The 17,500-nt window shown below is 44.6% G+C and overlaps 2 protein-coding genes across 7 annotated transcripts in view; both read right to left on the bottom strand.

The window, feature by feature from the left end:
• The window catches only part of LOC310868172 (aspartyl/asparaginyl beta-hydroxylase-like), a 49,984-nt gene that overhangs the window by 7,252 nt on the left and 25,232 nt on the right, over nt 1-17,500 (bottom strand). For 5 of the 6 annotated variants that reach the window (XM_083778450.1, XM_083778447.1, XM_083778446.1 and 2 more), the window contains 11 exons: nt 10,819-10,869; nt 9,424-9,525; nt 8,173-8,208; nt 6,985-7,029; nt 6,448-6,477; nt 6,322-6,354; nt 5,917-5,952; nt 5,495-5,542; nt 4,843-4,923; nt 324-371; nt 28-113 (listed from right to left, as the gene is read on the bottom strand). In XM_083778450.1, the coding sequence (XP_083634576.1) occupies nt 28-113; nt 324-371; nt 4,843-4,923; nt 5,495-5,542; nt 5,917-5,952; nt 6,322-6,354; nt 6,448-6,477; nt 6,985-7,029; nt 8,173-8,208; nt 9,424-9,525; nt 10,819-10,869 (596 nt within the window). The remainder of the gene's footprint in view (nt 1-27; nt 114-323; nt 372-4,842; nt 4,924-5,494; nt 5,543-5,916; nt 5,953-6,321; nt 6,355-6,447; nt 6,478-6,984; nt 7,030-8,172; nt 8,209-9,423; nt 9,526-10,818; nt 10,870-17,500) is intronic. The other variant, XM_083778448.1, reaches the window with a different exon arrangement.
• The window catches only part of LOC310868116 (uncharacterized protein), a gene marked incomplete at its 5' end in the record, with an annotated part of 9,684 nt that continues 7,459 nt past the window's right edge, over nt 15,276-17,500 (bottom strand). Inside the window, one exon of the mRNA XM_083778378.1 lies at nt 15,276-17,500. This exon is cut by the window's right edge and continues 275 nt beyond it. Within this exon, the coding sequence (XP_083634504.1) occupies nt 16,433-17,500 (1,068 nt within the window). The 3' untranslated portion in view covers nt 15,276-16,432.

Raw genomic sequence — 17,500 nt, 5'->3', positions numbered from 1 at the left:
TGTGTGTGTGTGTGGGCGCGCATGTACCTTTTTACGGAGCTTCTCGGCTGCATCGATCTCCGCTTTGATTGTTTTATCCAATTTATTGAAGAGTTTGGGCTTCTTTTTCTTGGCTAGAGAGAGAGAGAGAGAGAAGTACATTGTTCTATTTTGATTGTCTTGTTCCACTTCGGCAATGTAAACTTACGTTTTCTCATGCCTTTGAATTTAATTGAATTGAATTGAGAGAGAGAGACCGACGTTCTCAGAACTGCGGGACGACACATAACAGATATTCGTGATGTTTCGGACCTCGTCATTACTACAGAGGAGAAATTACCAACCTTTCTCTTTGATGTTCTCCTCTGCTTGACTCTCTGCGGCTGCTACGCCTAAGGGAGAGGAGAGCGGAAATCAGGAGAGGAATAATGTTGTACATTTTATATTATTACGCTGTTTATAATTGTATTAGTCAGTGATAAAACTATGTCAGTATATTCGCGGGAGTGTGTAGGAATACTGTCAAGGAGTATGTTTTGGTATAATCGGACTCATGGTGGCGCTACAACAGGCCCATGTTCCGAATTGGCATGCAGGTGTATGTTGTGTGTGTGTGTCACAGTTTGCGCAACTCCGGCCGATAGGTGATGTGCTAATGGCTATGACTATTTAAAACAAAAGCGGCTTGCTGTGGTTCGCTGCTAACATGCACAGGGTGAAGGGCTGCCAATGTAGGCTAACGTTGTTTGTGTTGTTCTTTCGCCGCCGTTTTTCAGAGGTTAACGATTAAGTCGCAATAAGTTGAATTGAGTTTTAATTGATCAAATCATTAGGTTGACACTTTGTTTTCAGCGTCAGGGCAAAAAGTACAGTCCAAAATACAAAAGGACTCCTCCTTGACCTCTTCAATTAGATGTAAATAATGATTTGTATGTACTGTTAATACATACTGCATATAAACGTTAATGCCAAGAGATTACATGTGATTTACAGATTCAAATCAAACGTCAAGGCAACTTGACAAACCTTCCTCTTTCCTTTGTGGGAGCACATGGTTTGGTGGAAAGCTTTTTCCCCCACATACAGTATAATATATATATATATATTTTTTAAGATTCGTTTTTGCCTTTCCTGCCTTTATTGATAGTATCTAGTGAAGATAGACAGGAAAGAGGGAGAGAGAGAAGGGGAGAGACACACAGCAAAGGTTGTCATGAACGGGACTCGAACACGCGGCACGCTGTCAGGCCAAAGCCTACTGTATATGTGACATGCGCCTGGACCACTTGGCCAGCGGGCGCCCCACAGGATATATTGTTATGACTGTTATAGAAACAGGCAATAGATAGGATAGGAGATAGATTTAATATTAGTCTGACAATAAATGCAAGTTATTTTACCCCACAGACAAAGACCATGCACACCAGTTACTTTGCTTGCTTATCATTTTAGTTTTATTTCTGATATTTATGCATTTTTTTATTATCATCATATCAACATTTTTGGTCAAAAAGTTTTTATTAGAAGAGGATATACATGATTATATAATTGTTACAGTATACATTATTTTTCCTTTTATGAAAAAAAAACAGACAAAAAGAAAACCTGCTCAGTGACACTGCATAGAATAAAACAGTAAGATGATGAAATGCTCATGGAAAACAACAGGTGTACAGTCGACCACATCAGTGGTATCCTGTGGTATAAGTGCTTCTACTCAGATAACGGACGAGGGGCAGCCACACCTTATCAAATTGTCTCTCTTTGTTTTACAAGAAGTACCTCATTCTCGTAAGAAACTATGTGACGCAAATGAAAACATGCAAAGCTTTAAGAAAATGCCTTCAATATCCCTTCCCTTAGTGACAAATACAATTCAAACATTTGTGTTTATAATAATTATAATAATAGCAGCACATATACTATGTGATATCATTTTGTATTTTAAAACAAGTGTTAAGCTCCATATTAATCATGATTATACAGAAAATAAATCACTAGACTTAAAATGATAACGACACTGATGTACAGTATTTGCCAGCTATACCTCTCCGGTTGAACTTTCCATTTGCCATGTTAGAACGCGCTAATCATCGTTGGAAGATTAGACCACATATGTTCAACCACATTGAACATATCGGTATGTCTTCCTGACCTCCGTGCAGGACGCGCTGAACTCTCCGGGCCGGGTCATCAGACCGTTCAGATTGGATCCGAGATCGCTGAAATACGTCGTCAGCGCCGAGCCCGTCTCCCTCACCACGCGCTCCACGTACTCGTCGCGATATTCATCATGTTTGGGGCAGACCGTGTAACGGGAACGGCGACCTGTCTTGCGACGTTCCAGCACCTTGGCGCAGCTGAACGCCACTTTCTTCTGCATCTCTTGGTCCTCGAGCGCGCAATAGGCGGGGAACCATTTCCTCCTTGGCGACAGATAAAGTCTGGTGGTGGAGATCTTGTGCCGCTTGTACTCGTCCAGCAGCGCGGGCAGCCTCGCCTGGTAGAAGCCGGCGAGGTTGTGGGCGGCGGAGCGAGCGTCCCGGGAGCAGTCCGTCCCGCACGCCGTGTGCTCCATGTTGGCGGCGTGCGCCAGCAGCAGCACGTGGAAGGCCGCGCCGTTCGCCCACTGCTTCAGGTAGAGGCTGGACATGTGCCCGCGCGTCATGACGTGGCGCAGGTGCGTCAGCTCCTTGCTGAGGACGCCCGCCGTCGCCCGCGCCTCCGCCAGGTGCCGCGCGGCCGGGTGGCCCAGGTGCACGGCCGCCGTCTTCATGTAGTTGTCCATGGTGACGCGGATGGCGTCCGCCTTCTCGTCGTGGAAGACGCGCCGCAGCATCTCGGCCGTCTCCTGCGGGGTCGCCACCGGCATGGACATCTCCAGGAAGAAGGAAAGGAGGAAGGCGCCGAGCCCCACGGCGCCGGGGACCACGGTGAAGGCCCCCAGCGCGTTGCCCAGGGTGCCGACGTACTTGGGAGCACGTTCTGAACGTTGGCGTCGGCCAGCTTCTCCTGGAAGTACCGCTGCAGGACCACGTCCGAGTCGGGGTAGGAGTACTTCCGCAGCGAGGGTCTATGCCGACGTCAGGGAACAGGCTGTACCCCACATCCCTCTGGATGACCTGTTGAATCTCGCACGGCACGCGGACCGCGTCGTAGTACGTCGTGAAGCTGCTCATCTTGTGCTCGCGCAGGGCTGTCGTGTGCTAGTGTCTGTGTCAGTCGCTCGCTACAACGTTCCTTTTAAAACTTCCCCGGACCACTCCCCCCCCCCCCCCCCCCCCCCCCCACTCCCATCAAGGCCGTTAGAATGTGTTGTGTGTGTGGCAACTGGAACTGGAAAGTCCGAAAGACCACCCTTTTCCAAGAAATGAAAAAGGGGGGATTTCTGAGAAAAGGGGGGATTCTTGAGAAATGTGAATGCTAGAGGCATTTTGGGGTAAAAGTGGGGAACAGGGCTTTTTAACATAATTCAAGGGCAGCTGAATCTGAAAAGTGCCAAAAATACAGATAAGTAGAAAATAAAATAAAATAGGAGGGGTGCATGTGGACCCCCTTGAGTACTAATTTGCATATTTAGGAGTAGGTTTAGCACTAATTACATTAAATACATTTAAATATATAAATATTTCACTTGGGAACTTGCATGTTTTTTCTGATTCAGCACCTTGAATTTGTCAAATGGCCTGGTCCCCCACTTTTACCCGCCAATGCCTCTAATCTCCTTATAATAATCTAATCTAATCTATATTAATATATAATCTATATTATATTATTTATTATATATTATAGTTATATTATTATTATTATATATAATCTATATTAATATAATCTCCTTATAAATCGCCTTTTATATACAGTATAGTCCAAAATGTATAGGCTAAGGTCATCTGTGCCAAAGGTCATGCTTTTATCACCAACTGAACTATCACGTCAATTTCCCGCCTAACTACCAGGGTTTACCCCCTCCTCACAGTGTGTGTGTGTGTGTGTGTGTGTGCGCGTGTGTGTGTGTGTGTGTGTGTGGGGGGGGGGGGGGGGGGGGGGGGGGGGGGGGGGGGGGGGGGGGGGGGTGGTGTGTGTGTGTGTGTGTGTGTGTGAGTGTGAGTGCGTGCGTGTGCGCGCACGCGCGGACACGGAAAGGAGACACGTTTGCAATAAGAACAAGACTCAGGTTGGGGAGTAGACTTAGACTAGGGCATTCACACGCGCAGAAAGCTTGGAATACGGATGTGTATTTTACTAGTTATCATTATGTAAAAAAAATGTTTTTAGTTTTTTTTTGGAAATAAATATTTGTACATTTAAAAACTGTGTACATTGGTCACTATAACTATAATCTACCTGATTTTGAGGCCTACAAAAAAAATTAAGAAAAATAAATACACTTTCTTCTTTTTTCTTATTATCTTCTAGTCGACTAGTACCAACAAGGTCGACTAGTGGATTTACTAGTCGACTATAGTAAATGCACTAGTCGACCATGTTGGTACTAGTCGACTAGTTTACTATAGTAAACTAGTCGACTAGTTGCTTAATGCCCTAATGATCAGACATTCACAGTGCATTGTAACAGCCAGGCGGACTTTCCGGAAGTGCAACTTGCGGTGAACGGCGGCGATAGCAGCGGCCACAGTCGGAAAAGTGGGGCGGAGGAGGAACGTCGCCCGAAAAGATGAAAGTAATTCATCTTTTGGGGCGACATCGTCCGGCGATAGTGGGTGATTATAGGCGACAGCCAAAGAAATTCAAGTGTCGTTCGCCGTTGTTCTCCCGCTGTTAAAACGTTAGAGGTCAGGTTAGCTGTGTGTGTGTGTGTGTGTGTGTCTGTGTGTGTGTGTGTGCGTGCGTGCACACTCTCACCCTCTTCAGCTCCAGGTTCTGTTGAGGGCTCCGCTACAGTAGACTGAATCTGAGACCTTTCCACTGGTTCCACTATGGAGTCTGTTTAGGAATAGGAAGAGAGGAGAGGAGTACGTCATTAACCCATTTTGGTGTTTTGAACATTGTTATAATTTAGCTATTGAAAAATAGTAGATCTACAAGCTCATAGCTCATAGCTCCGAGCTTGTAGGACTGCTATTTTTAGAAGCAAAGGTTTGAGTTAAAAACGTTCGCTCTGAAAGAGCAGACCTACAAGTTCATAGTGCGGGCACTCGGTGCCGCGCTATGAGCTTGTAAATCTGCTATTTTTCAATAGCTAAAGCATAACATAATGCTTAAAACACCAAAAGGGGTTACCGCCCAAAATGGGCTAATGTACTACATTAATTTCACTAGCTGATTCTGATTCTGAACACATTTCCTAATAATGCTGACTCAACCAGTCAATCCGGTACACTTTCACTTTCAATTTAGATTATATGGACACATTCCCTAGAAATGGTGACTCAACCAGTCAATCCGGTACACTTTCACTTTCAATTTAGATTATATGGACACATTCCCTAGAAATGGTGATCTACAGCCTGTAGAAAACCGCTGCAGTACAGCAAGATAATAATCAGGTACATACCAGTCTGCTGTGTGACTTTGGAGCTGGTCAGGTATCGCTGGGACTCATCTGGAACGACGACACAACACAGAAGAACCGGCTTAGTCGACGTACGAAACACCATTCTGTGCCATGCTATACCATGCTGAAGAACCATGCTCCACTACAAAAAGCGGAGTCGTCGCCCCCCCCCCCCCCCCCCCCCCCCCTCTACCGTTAAATGGGATTTGTACGCTTGATGTACTCATAAAGTGTAATAAATCACTTTGAACCATGTACAGTACGTGTGTCCCGTGAGAGACACAATGAATGAACCATGTCATTTTGATTCAAAACATAATTTACATCCTTTGTGTGTGTGTGTGTGTGTGTGTGTGTGTGTGTGTGTGTGTGTGTGCGTGCGTGCGTGCGTGCGTGCGTGCGTGCGTGCGCATGTGTCTCACCTATTGTCTCTGGTGTCGGTGGATCTTCAACTAAAACTGAAACAATAGTCTTAAATTAGTCACATGATTATGTGATCTACAAACAGCTGTATTTAATAAGACATATCAAGAGACTAACGAGACATTGCCCCCCATGCTGCCACCCTTAGATCTCCATATATGGAGCTGACCTGTTCTGACATTCCATCTGTTGATCTGACCTCATCAAACCCTGTACACTCAGTCAAGACACGCTCCATATACAGTATGGCCAAATTCCATATGTTGATCTGAAACCCACCCATGCCAAAGCACCATGCAGCGCTCGCCCAGCAGTCTGCCGTCACCCAGGCGGATGCGCGCATGCCTCCAGGGCGTCTTACTGGTTTATTATTATCATTAATATTATTATTAAAATCAAATTACCTCCTGTGGTGTCAATACTGTTTGTCCGCTCCTCTGAAACACACAATATTAATAGTGTCATTACTGTATGTATTATGACAGGCGGGCAGACAAGATAGAGAGACAGACAGACAGACATGTACCTACCATAAGGATGTGCGCTGTCTCGTGGGTCATCTGCAACAGAGGTGTAATATTCGCACGCACGCACGCAGACACAGACAGACACACACACACACACACAATTACAAAGGATGAAAATAATATGGGTATGTCTGTTGCGCAACATTCAATGTTTTTAGCCGATGAGACCGAAAATCTTAAAACGTGAATGACTCTTGATCTAAATCATAACGTCCAATTCTAATTCCAATTTTTTTATTTTTTAGTCCCACCATCTGCTGCATGGGCTGACCTACATACATTTCACTGGATTTTAGAAATACAACTTTTTTAATCTGTATGTGGCGAATAAAGATTGATTGGTTTGACTTGATTGATTGATTGGCTTAGACGGCGTTTCAGAGTATGGTGTCAGACTCCCATTGGCTTAGGGGCATCCAATCATGACTAGGTCGCTAAAACCAGGTTTTCACCTGGCAAAAACAATTAATTAGAATGATGATCGTTTCACATCATTGTCTTGTATCGCATTTCATTAACACGTCTGTCCATCTGTCTCACCTGGGATGAAGTTGTCTTCAACAGGCATGGGAAGAGGCACGGCAGCTGGACGGACACACACACACACACACACACACACACACACACACACACACACACACACACACACACACACACACACACCACACACACACACACACACACACACACACACACACACACACAAAATGACACACACCTCTGGAACTCCCTCCCCCCTGACATCAGAAACATGGACCCACCTGTTTAGGCAGGCCTATGACTCTGTGTCTTCTGCTGCAAGCTGTGACCTAGTTTAATTTTTTCCTGCTTTTAACTGTGTTCTTGTATTGCTTTAATCTGTACGGCGACCTTGAGTGCCCTGAAAGGCGCCTTATAAATAAAATGTATTATTATTATTATTAAAATGAAGTATTAGTTGTAAGGTTCAGACAGACAGACAGACAGACAGACAGACAGACAGACAGACAGACACATGCCAAAGCCTGGTAGAACCTTTCTTCATAAAAGGGAGGTGATACAATATTAAGTCTCAGAACATTAGTTTTATCCCTCAGGACTCAATACACCTCCAGGTGTATGTATATGTATATATATATATATATATATATGGATATATATATATGTATATATATATATATATATATTATATATATATATATATACACAGTATATAGAAAGCTATAGATGGCTCACCCGCGCTGCTGGCCAATGAGAGCGACGTTGCTACGTGGTGGCCAGCATAACATTGTGTCTATGGGGCATGTACTTTTTAAATAACCATAACTTGCTTCATTTTCATACCGATTTTCAACAGTTTGGTTTGTTATAAACGTCAGAGACGTCCGCATACTTATATTCTTTTATATGACATTTTTATAAAAACAAAAAAATTAAGCAGATAAGCGTCCTGAATCATAGCCACGTTGATACCGTTTAGGACTGTTTTTGTACTGTAGCCCTGAAGCAAGATGGCCGCCGGGTGAACTATACGTCAGAGACTCCGCCTTGAGCCATCTAGCCTTTATATAAGGTCTATGAGTGAACCGACTCTCCCAACTAGCTTAGAAAGCCTGTCTGAAGCAGACACCTCCCTGCCATCGGAAGGACTATGTATTGAACTTGAACATGCCGCCGCATGCTAACGTGCCAACATGCTAACGTGCCAACATGCTAACGTGCCAACACGCTTTCCAAGATCAGACGAACCTTGGATTGCAGACTCTATGTCCTCAGATCCATAGACTGGAGACCAGGCAGACAGACAGTCAGGTGTCAGCATACATTCAGACAGACAGACGCACAGATAGACATTAGACAGGCAGTGTCTAATCTCACAACTGAAAATGTTTTTAGGCCAAACGGGGCAATCAGTGATTTATGAAACAGCCTGGGCCGGCGAGTCATGTAACTCTCGCGACGTTAAGCTGTGCATGCGTCCAACAACACGGCCGTGCAAAATAACATCAACAGCTATGAGGTGACGGGAAGCTCGGCGGAGAATATGCCAGTTTAGCGACGGTTGCTAAACTATTTGTGTTGGACAATAGCTTTTGGGGTGGGGTTTAGCGAAGGGTCCATATTTATGCATGTCCGCATGTTACGTTTGTGAGGTCCACCGTCCGTCCTCCATCGACCCTTTTTATTAACCCATTTAGACCCGACACTAGATTCTACAAAATGTCTTCTAAATCCAGTTTTCCTAAAACAAAATAAACTATGTTTCTGTGTCAGTGGTTCTCAAACTATTTCATGTCAAGAACCCCCAGAATTATGTAATTGGCCACGGACCACAATCTCAAATTATGTTGTTCCAGGGACCCCCCAGAAGCAAAGATTTTGAGTTAAAAATGTTCGCTCTGAAAGAATATATATTGCAAAATTGCGCCACATTTCATTTCAATAGCTAAAGTATAACATAACGCTTAGAACACCAAAAGGGGTTCCCGCCCAAAATGGGTTAAAGATTTGTTTTTGGCTTTTCTGCCTTCATTGATAGTTAAAGTGAAGATGGACAGGGAAAGAGGGAGGGAGAGAAGAGGGGGAGAGACATGCAGCAAATGTCGTCATGAACGTGACTCGAACACGCAACGCACTGTCAGGCCAGAGCCTATATGTGTGGAATACGCCTGGACCGCTAGGCCAGCGGGCGCCCCGACCATCGACCCTTCAAGCAATTTAGCAGGGAACTAAATCACAGATGAAGGCCTTAAACATTGCTTTTCTGAAATATGCATGACATTTGGGTTTTATGGAAGATGCTTCTGCACATGTATACCATTGATAGTTTGACTACTTGAGATACTCTTTAATCTTTGATACAATCAAAATCAGCCATGGCAACTGAGAACTTTAATCCATGCATATAGATATTATAGACAGACCAAGAGACAGAAAAAAAAATACACAGAGAGACATTGGAATGTAGATAAACATGCCTACACACACACACACACACACCTGTGGCAGCCTCAGTGGGTGTGGCTTCTGTCAGTCCCTCCCCATCCGGCTGTGCTATATTTTCATTGGTTGTTTGAGCCTCTGGTGCATGCTGATTGGTCCCTGTGGTGTGGAGGCATCGACAGATGAACGGGTTAACCCATTCAGGACGTGAACCCCTTTTGGTATTTTAACTAAGCATTATGTTATATGAAAAATAGCAGATGTACAAGCTCATAGCGCGCCACCGAGTGGCGTGCTACAAGCTTGTAGGTCTATTTTATGCTTTTTCTCACCAATGTAAAATATTCCATGAACATAATATTTCTCATCAAAATATATTGCAGTACAGCAATACGTGGCAACTTGAGGTACTCTACTTAAACATTTCATCGTGACTTTTCACAAAAAAAATATATATAATGGGGGGGCGGGGGGCTATCATGGGGAGCAAAAATCTGTGAAAAACGTCAACAATATTCCTAAAAAACAAACTAATGGAGCTGGGAACTACTCCGTTGGTTCACCCAACCCTGAGACATGCGAGAATGGTCCAGTGAAAGAATAATAATAATAAAAAAAGAAGCCTATTGTGGGTATATGGGATTTTTCTCTATCATGTGATAGAGTGACTAAACATTTGGTGAAATTCACCCTAACATTGCATGCCTGTAGAAACCCCCCCCCCCCACCTCTCTCTCTCTGTCTCTCATTAGCAGGCAACAGTGCAGCACTATCCCTCTCTCTGTTTCTGGCAAACAGCGCCCCTACTGGTACTCATTAATGTCACATGTGAACACATAGTTGAACGGGCGGACACATAGGTGAACGGACACATAGGTGAACACGGACATTGCTGTTCCTTGGAGTGGTTGCACCACTCAAAAAAGCAGGAATGTGGGCAGGGAAACAAACCATACCTTCTTTGATGTCACTGAGCATCCTGAAGGTACTGAAAGACCCGCCCACCTCAGACATCAGCAACATTATAAAAATTACAAAGATATTGTCTAGGTGAAAGACAGATGGATAGATTTGCCCTTTCGGAAATGTGTTTTGTGCAAAGCAGTCATAACAAAAATGCTAACAAAAAGGTTACCAGTCATAGTTCCAAGAGGCGTCACATTAAATGTTGTGCACATAACTGGGATGGGGCCTGCTTGTTCAGGAGTCCTATACTTATGGGAACAAACAATCTTGAACCCGTGTTTAGTGTTCTAGTGGTTAAAATGTTTTGAAAAATATCCCCAATTTGTCACACTTCTTTCAAGATCCTTTTTTCAAAATAGCGGGTCTATTAGGGGCACTGTTACAATCCTTAAGTGAATTGAGGTGGCTAGTATAACATAATTACTCCAATTATGTGACAGGCACACATGGGGCTCTCTGTGTGTGCGTGCGTGCGTGCGCTCTCACCTGCTGTCTGTTCTGTGTAGTCGCTCTGCGAAGCTGGCTTCTCCTTCAGACCTGATTGGTTTGACAGATAGATAAATCAATGAAAAACCAACACAGGTATATGTATTCCATTACCTATGTACAGTAGTGGTGGGATCGGCCTCTATTTCTGGCTTCATGCCCATCGGCACAACCAAGGAGACTCTATTCTTTCTAACTTCGTTTCATTCAGATCACACTGCAATCTTTCCTCCAGGTTGAACTATGCAAGTAGTGGTCATTGTTGATAGATAAATGACCGACAGGGTGTTATATATGTACACAGTGACCACTCTCAGCCATACAGTATCCCACTTATTACACGGGTACTTAATACATACATTAATAAATTGACCCAAAACACAACAAAACAAGGTATTTCCTTGCTTACTGTAATGAAAGTATACTCTCAGAGTTACAGAACATGTTATGGTTATTCAGGGCTATCACTTTAGGTGTTTCTGGTAATATTATGGTCTACTCATTGACCCTCCAGGTATAAAGGATGTTTTTGTTTAGATTAAGTGTTTTAAAGGGAGCAACGATGAACTGCATTGTATACGTTGGTAGTTTATATTCATTGTCAACAGAAGCTGTAGCCAGACTCCAGAGACATAATTTCACAACAATGGAAATATACACTGAATTCATGTATTCTTCTTCTTATTTCCCATTGTGTACACAGTAAAGTTTCATTGTCTGGGTTCTGTTAAAAAACCTGTTCTGTTCTATTCATCAAAATATAAACTCTTAAATGGAGAGTCCTCTGGTTCCCAAGTAGGAGGAGGCAAAAGCCAAAGTAAAAACAACATGGGGAGACCATACTGTACAATAAGCTCGACAGTTACAGCTTTCCGTTTACCCTTTTACCCTTTGTCACGAAACCGACTCGGATATGTTAGGACCCAAAGAATGCAGAGAGAGAAGTCGTGACCCCGAAATAGTGGCACACAAACGTAGTCTTTACTAATGGCTTCAGTTCAATAACAAGTTAACAACTTAAGAGTATACACACCTCGCAGGGCGGAAAGGTAACGTAAAAAATCCATGCTAGGAGGCTTTCTTTTACCTTTATTTGTAGTCGTTACGTCCCCACCAAAGAGGTCCAGGTGTTATTTTGTGCAAAAGTGCATTATTGTCTATTTCCACTACCATAAGCCCTCAATGGGGGTTGGGATTTTGTGCCAATTCACTTATTTCCATCGAAATAAGTAGTAAAGTGTGCCGCTTGGGATACTATTTACATTATGAAGAGATATATAGATATATACAATTATTTTTTTTTAGCGATGGAAATAAGCTAATTAGCACACCATGCACAATGCCCCATTCAATTCAATGCAATTCAATTCAATTCATTGAGGGCTTATGGTAGGGGAAATAGCCACTAATGCGCACAAAATAACACCTGGACCTCTTTGGTGGGGACGTAACAACTACAAATAAAAGGTAGGAAAGCCTTCTAGCATGGAATTCTCCTTTAACCTTCAGCCCAAACCACGGCAAATGGTCGGGTTGGCACGAGACAGTTTTTAAGGTCAACCACACCAATGCAACTCATTCAGTTGCATTCAGTTGCAATGAGTTGCATTGGTGTGGTTGTTGACGGTACAACGGTTTTGTCCCAAGGAGCCGGGAGGGGAAAACATAAGGGAGGCGACCCGGGCATGGCACGCTCGGGGCAAAGAGTGGGACACCCATGGTTTTGCTGTCTGAGGAAGAGTCATCGTACTCGAAGAAGCTTTGCCGAGTATAAACTGTAATGTTTTGAGCAACTCATTTGGCAACAAAAACAATCAGACCCGTGAGTGGTGCTGTACTGTACTCGTGCTGTAGTACTGTACTGTACAAGCCCTCCTCCTTGGCCTTTGTGTGTGTGTGTGTGTGTCTGTGTGTGTTAGGCTGCGCAACAGTGACACTTGGTGGTCAACACACGCTATAACGCTACTTCCGTGCTCGGACGGACGGACGGACAGCCAGCCGATACTGTGCATTGGAGTGGCCGCTGCAGCACTCAAAAAAGGTGTAAAATAAGGTGTTTTGAAGGCATTAAAACAATTTTTTTGCATTGCAAAGTGGCGTCCCTCCTCTATAGTTTACTACTGTATGGTCAGGGTCCTCACATATACAGGGAGGGTGAATGAAATATTACAAAAAAAGACAAGACAGAGGAGCTTATTAGGAGAGAGGAGACGTCCATAAAATGTTCCTTTGCGTCATAGGTGTCACCATTGTTGTTGCCAGTAGGTGGCAGCGGTTCATAACATTTACAATTCAGTTCCTTTATTGAGTGGTTCTCAAAGTGCCCTTTTGGTGTTAGCATTATGTTATGCTTTAGCTATTGAAACATAGCAGATCTACAAGATCACGCGCTACAAGCTTGAAGGTCTGCTATTGAAATATTGAGGACCACGGATATAGAGACATGAGGTTTTTCAAAAGAATTTTTTTCGACGTCAGGCCTAAATGGGTTAATTTGTCCGGCCAGCCCTACACTTGAGTTCATGACATGGCATCGTCTATTGTCTTATACCTAGCGCACACACGCACGCACGCACGCACGCACCCCCCCCCCCCCCCCCAGTGGATACAAAGATTGCTTCTCAGCGCTGACACTTTGCGCCGTGCATGTATTCTGTCATATCATGTCGGTTTGTCGGTTGTTTAAAAAAATCAGATGAAGTCGCATGCATATTATACACAAACCCAATGAACGGCAGCTATCTGAAACCAGAAGAACACGCTAGGATAAAAAAAAAAACAGGTCTGTACATTGAAAGGGACCTTTTTTTTTAATGTATATAGGCATCAACCAAAGTTATTATTGAAATGTATTTAAAGGACAGCACCTTGATATGCGTCATCTCGTTTTAGACGGCAGGGGGGGGGGGTCCTCGGGCACAACACAATGAATACAGTACAGTATGTGCAATGACCTATTGACCTTTGGAGCCAACGCTTCTTCTTCCTGCCGTGTTTTTGTCTCCTCACGCTTTGCGTTTCTCAGAGGAGCAGCTGTGGACCGCTCAGACACAACAACCTGGTGGCATCATCCATGTGGATTCCATGAATCGTAATCGAATCGATTATTCAATTAGTTGTCAACTAATTTAGTAATCGATTAATTGAATCGGCGAATAAATCACTCAAGTTTTTTGCAATTTATCTAAGGTCTAAGGTCCCACTTAACCATATTGTTTTTAACCATAGTTTTTAACCATAGTTTTTCCAGTGTTAAGTGTTCTAAACTAAAGAGGAGTGAGCCATCTCTCTTCCCTTACAATCTGATGATAGTTGCACAGCAGCGACTGCAAAGCAAAATATGACACATGACGATTATAGTAACAAGAACTAAACATATGGCTTGAATATTTATTTTGAAATGACATATGAGTTCAGAAGAGTACTGTTCTTTTTAGACTGACACATGTGTAGCTATTCGTTAATCAAATGTATGCAGTCAGAATATGCCTAGACACCATTAGTTGCTTTAATTCATTTTAATTTAGTTTGTCTTTTATTTGAATAGCAGCCTAATCAGCAGCTAATCAAATATATTTTTTCTTTTTTGTTAGAAGTTTTTTAAGGTGATAGCTAATAAGTGTCATAATCCGATTAATCGAATAATCGTTTAAATAATCGGCAGATGAATCGATTATGAAAATAATCGTTAGTTGCAGCCCTAATTTATCCAGAATTGGATAAGGGTCCATTTGGTTCCTAATCATCATTTAGCTGGGGATCCCCCCTGGAACTCTCTCACGGACCCCTAGGGGTCCCCGGACCCCACTTTGGGAACCACTGCTATAGCTAACAGAAATGCAGGCTTTCTAGTCCTGACAATTTAGCATGCTATAATAGAAGCGATTGTTCTCCCATTGTTCTCGCATTGATAACACATAAAAAGCACGACATTTGAAATCTCGTTTTAAATGGCAAAGCCCACCTACTGATGTCACTAGTAGGCGGCCCTCCTATGAGAGACACATTATAAAATGAGTATTAGTGAGCAGGCGCGTGCACAGATAAGACACTAGGTGGTGCTGGGGCACCTGCCCTTTTGCCCTCCGAACAGCAATGTGCCCTTTTGAAAGTTTTTTTTGTACGGTTTGTTAATTTAAATTGTGTGATGCACAGTGTACATTATGTGAAATTTCATTAACCCATTTTGGGCGGGAACCCATTTTGGTGTTGGCATCATGTCGTGCTTTAGCGATTGAAAAATATCTTTCGCCGGAAACGGTAATATGTCGGCCGCGATGCGATCAAAAATCACTATTCACATCTGAGCGCCGGGCGGATTTGACAAAAAGAAGGATTTTGGAGAAAACTGGCAGGAAAGAAGAAATCATAAGTGGATTTCATTGGGTGCGCGCGCGCGCATTTCGCCTTGTGCCTGGAGGGACACTGAAGGTTGCCTATAGCAACCTGGGTAGAGAGGTACTGTACATGTGTTTGGATTCTGCTGGTCGATTTTGACATAAAGCGATTACGCGCGGCATCGCGGGTTTGGCTATCAAAGAGCAATTATTATGCACCGCGGCGCCGCGGGTTATGGCGATGGCTGGTGCCAAGGGTGTTAAGGCAGCCGGCGGTTCCACAAGTGGCACAAGGTGCCCTCTTTTCACTTGAGCACCTGCCCCTCAAAATGTCGTTAGTGACGACCACTTACATGAAGATAGGTTGAAAATGTCATACTGTAACAACATCGAAGGAATACAGATCTTTATTACATATACATCTTCTTTAAGAGTGAAGTTTCCTGCTGGCGTAATCCTGAGGTTTATTCTTCTTAAGTTACACATCATATAGTTGTATCGACCGTTACCATAATTTAAGATATATGCATTAAACATACTAATCTACTGCTCTATAATATCATTCAGTGAATTATTATTTTTGAGTGGTGCAACCACTCCAAGGAACAGCAATGTCTGTGTTAACCTATGTGACTATGTGACTTTAATGAGTACCAGTAGGGGCGCTGTTGTGCCAGAAACAGAGAGAGAGATAGTGCTGCACCGTTGCCTGCTAATGAGAGAGAGAGAGAATGGGGGGGAGGGGAGTTGCACCACTCAGTTCACACGGGTGTGACTTTTTAAATAATAAAGACTTGAAACGTCTCATCTGCCGCCACCAGGCGGTATTGCAAAACAGACCTACGAAAGAATGATAGATTTACAAGCCCATGCACAAGAATCTGAATAATCACAGATCTGTAAACACGTGTGTGTGTGTGTGTGTGTGTGTGTGTGTGTGTGTGTGTGTGTGTGTGTGTCCGTGCGTGGCGCACGCGATGTGAAGCAATGGCATTGTGTGATCCTTTGATTCACAGAAAATGCCCAAAATGTGAGGATGTGTAGTTTCAATAGAGCAACATTAAAAATACAAGAACCACGGGCCGTTAACATCGCGTCGATCTTGTAAGCCGCCCCAACAAAGCGACCCCCCCCCCCTTAAGGCTCAACAATAACGGATCAGATCGAGTGACATCATCAGTGCGTGACGGCGGCGTCATTGCTGCTTCTGCGCCTGGAGGAGTTGATGGCCGACGACGGCGGACGCCTTCGCCGCTTCCTCCCTCTCCGTTCTCTCCCTAGGCGACTCTCCCCCTCTCCCTGGCCGCCGCGCGCTCCTCTCTCTCCTCCTGTCCCTCCGTCACCGGCCTCTCCCTCTCCAGTCTCTCTCGCTCCAGTCTCTCCCTAGCGGCCTGCACTCTCGCCAGCCTCGTCCCCTCGAGCCTCTCCTTCTCCGCTCGCTCGCCCGCCTGCAGCCTCTCCGCCTCTAGTCTCTCCCGCTCGGCCGCGTCCTTCTCCCTGGTGGCCAGTCTCTTCTCTCTCTCCCTGGCGAGGAGGAGGAGTCTCGCCTTGTCCAGTGTCTCTCTCTCCAGTCGCTCCCTCTCCTTGGCCACTACTCTCTCTCGCTCTAGTCTCTCTCGCGCCAGTCTCTCTCTGGCCGCCTGAAGCTTTTCCGCTCTCTCTTTCTCGGCTCGTTCGGCCTCCAGTCTCTCTCTCTCCAGCCGCGTCTTCTCCAGTCTCTCGCTCTCCAGTCTCTCTTTGGCAGCCTGCACTTTTTCCAGCCTTTCCGTCTCCAGTCTCTCTTTGGCTAGCCTCTCGCTCTCCAGTCTCTCTCTCTCCAGTCTCTCTTTAGCAGCCTGCACTTTTTCCAGCCTTATTTTCTCTAGTCTGTCTTTCGCCAGCCTCTCCTTCTCCAGTCTCTCTTCCTCCATGATCACTCTCGCTCTTTCTTTCTCTGCCCTCTCTCTCTCCAGTCTCTCTTTCTCTTTGGCTAGTCTCTCTTTTTCTACTTTCTCTTTTTCTAGTTTATCTTTCTCCAGTCTCTCGTTCTCCAGTCTCTCCTTCTCTTTGGCTAGTCTCTCTTCTTCCAGTCTCTCTTTTTCCAGTCTCTCTCTCTCCAGTCTCTCTTTTTCCAGTCTCTCTCTCTCCAGTCTCTCTTTTTCCAGTCTCTCTCTCTCCAGTCTCTCTTTTTCCAGCCTCTCCCTCTCTTTGGCCAGTCTCTCCCTCTCTTTGGCCAGTCTCTCTCTCTCCACTCTCTCCCTCTCCAGTCTCTCTCCCTCCAGCCTCTCCTCCTCCAGGCGCTGCTCTCTCTCCCTCTCCTCCCGCGCCGCCCGCAGCCTCTCCGCCTCCTGCCTCTCCCTCTCCCC

The sequence above is a fragment of the Protomyctophum parallelum genome (assembly GCF_964188405.1).
Source record: "Protomyctophum parallelum genome assembly, chromosome: 12".
NCBI lineage: Eukaryota > Metazoa > Chordata > Actinopteri > Myctophiformes > Myctophidae > Protomyctophum > Protomyctophum parallelum.
The sequence above is the reverse complement of the archived record's forward strand: the minus strand, read 5'-3'. Positions and strand labels throughout refer to the sequence as shown.